Genomic DNA, 1,609 nt, shown 5'->3' on the forward strand with positions numbered 1-1,609 from the left:
AAAAGACATCGATATTGTGTCAAGTTGACTACCGGAAGTATAGCACAACACTCGTGACGCGCGCATGCGTCTCTGTTCGGATGACATCAGACTTTATCAAAGACCGATTTTTCGGAAGATTATGTTACTTTTGAGACGGTCTTGTCCATAGCGAATGCATATAGACATGTCCATGCAGTTGGACACAATCATTGTGGGGTACCTTTTGAAATTCACTGTACTACCCCATAGTGTCCATTCAGACAGAAATCCGAGAAAAACTTGTGGGGTTAACCCCACATGCTAGAAGTACCCCACAATGACTATTTGGACAGAAAAAGTACCCCACAATGTACCTCTCATAAGAGCGGACGGACGGCGGACGGACGACGGACGCCGCGCCACGGCATAAGCTCACTTGGCACTTCGTGCCAGGTGAGCTAACAAGTCACCCGACTTCGTTCGGGGTGACTTAATAAGTAAGAAACGGAACAATAACAACAAGTCCCCCCGACTTTGTTCGGGGTGACTTAATTATAAGAAACGGAGTAAAACAATAAGTCCCCAAACTTTGTTTGGGGGACTTAATAATATACAACACTTGATATAGCGCCCTATCTAGCTAACATAAGCCACTCTAAAGTGCTTTACAGTACATAGATATACAATTTTTAGGAATTGGCAGGAGCTGCCTTATCAGGCGCTAACTACTAGTCCTATGCCACCTGGCTAATATCCCCCCATGTGTGTATGCCTGCGTGTGTACTGGAGATGTATTGTGTTCTGTTTGTAGTGGGACCCTGCTTCCAACAGCATCTTTTGTAGTGCCACCTCACTTGAATGCTACATCAGAGATACCGCAACATCCACCCCAGACCATTTTATACTCCACCTGGGTTGTTGGAGTTGTGTGTTCTGTGACAACCATTATTTATATGCAATTATATACATACATTATACACTAACCTCTAACGTCCACTGTGGTCGTGTCTGTCTGTGGTGGTATTGTATTGTCAAAGTTGTTATTTCTCCCCTCACACGTCCATCTGTCCCCGTGACTGTAACTGTTGGCGGGAATCTGTATCCCCAGTGTCCTCGTGTCTCTGTTACAGGTAAATGTGTAGGGTGGTGTTGATGGACATGATGTCCCACTGTTTATATACGTTGTGCCTATTGCACCTCCACCATCATTCAGTCTATAGTTAACAACAGCATATTGTCCTGTGTAGTCAGCTGACCACTGACACGTGATACTGAGGTCCTGACCGGACACGACCTCAGCTGTAGGAGAGGGACTGACCACCACAGATAATCCAGTCACACCTGAAAAGATTGGAAAAAATGTGATTCACCTAAAACTTATTATTTTCTAAACTTTAAACAAGAGGCCCATGGGCCTAAACGGTCACCTGAGTCTACAGTATTTATTTTTGTTGTTGAAATATGTACCAATTTGAGTAAAAAATAGTATAATGTTAACTTAACTTTGTCAGGACCATGAGCTGATCATTCCTAGACCAATTTTAAGTGAGATCGGCCTATTAGAACTTAGTAGCAAAATAGCGGCCATGGCAGCCAAATTGTATTTCTGATTGACCCGAAAAATAACAACACTTTGTCAGGACCATGA

General features: G+C 43.5%; 1 protein-coding gene across 1 annotated transcript in view; it reads right to left on the bottom strand.

Moving 5' to 3' along the window:
- Positions 1–945: 945 nt before the first annotated feature.
- The window catches only part of LOC110448682, a gene marked incomplete at its 3' end in the record, with an annotated part of 32,233 nt that continues 31,569 nt past the window's right edge, over positions 946–1,609 (bottom strand). Inside the window, exon 3 of the mRNA XM_021495065.1 lies at positions 946–1,302. Within this exon, the coding sequence (XP_021350740.1) occupies positions 946–1,302 (357 nt within the window). The remainder of the gene's footprint in view (positions 1,303–1,609) is intronic.

Source organism: Mizuhopecten yessoensis, unplaced genomic scaffold (genome assembly GCF_002113885.1).
Source record: "Mizuhopecten yessoensis strain PY_sf001 unplaced genomic scaffold, ASM211388v2 scaffold4131, whole genome shotgun sequence".
Taxonomy (NCBI): domain Eukaryota; kingdom Metazoa; phylum Mollusca; class Bivalvia; order Pectinida; family Pectinidae; genus Mizuhopecten; species Mizuhopecten yessoensis.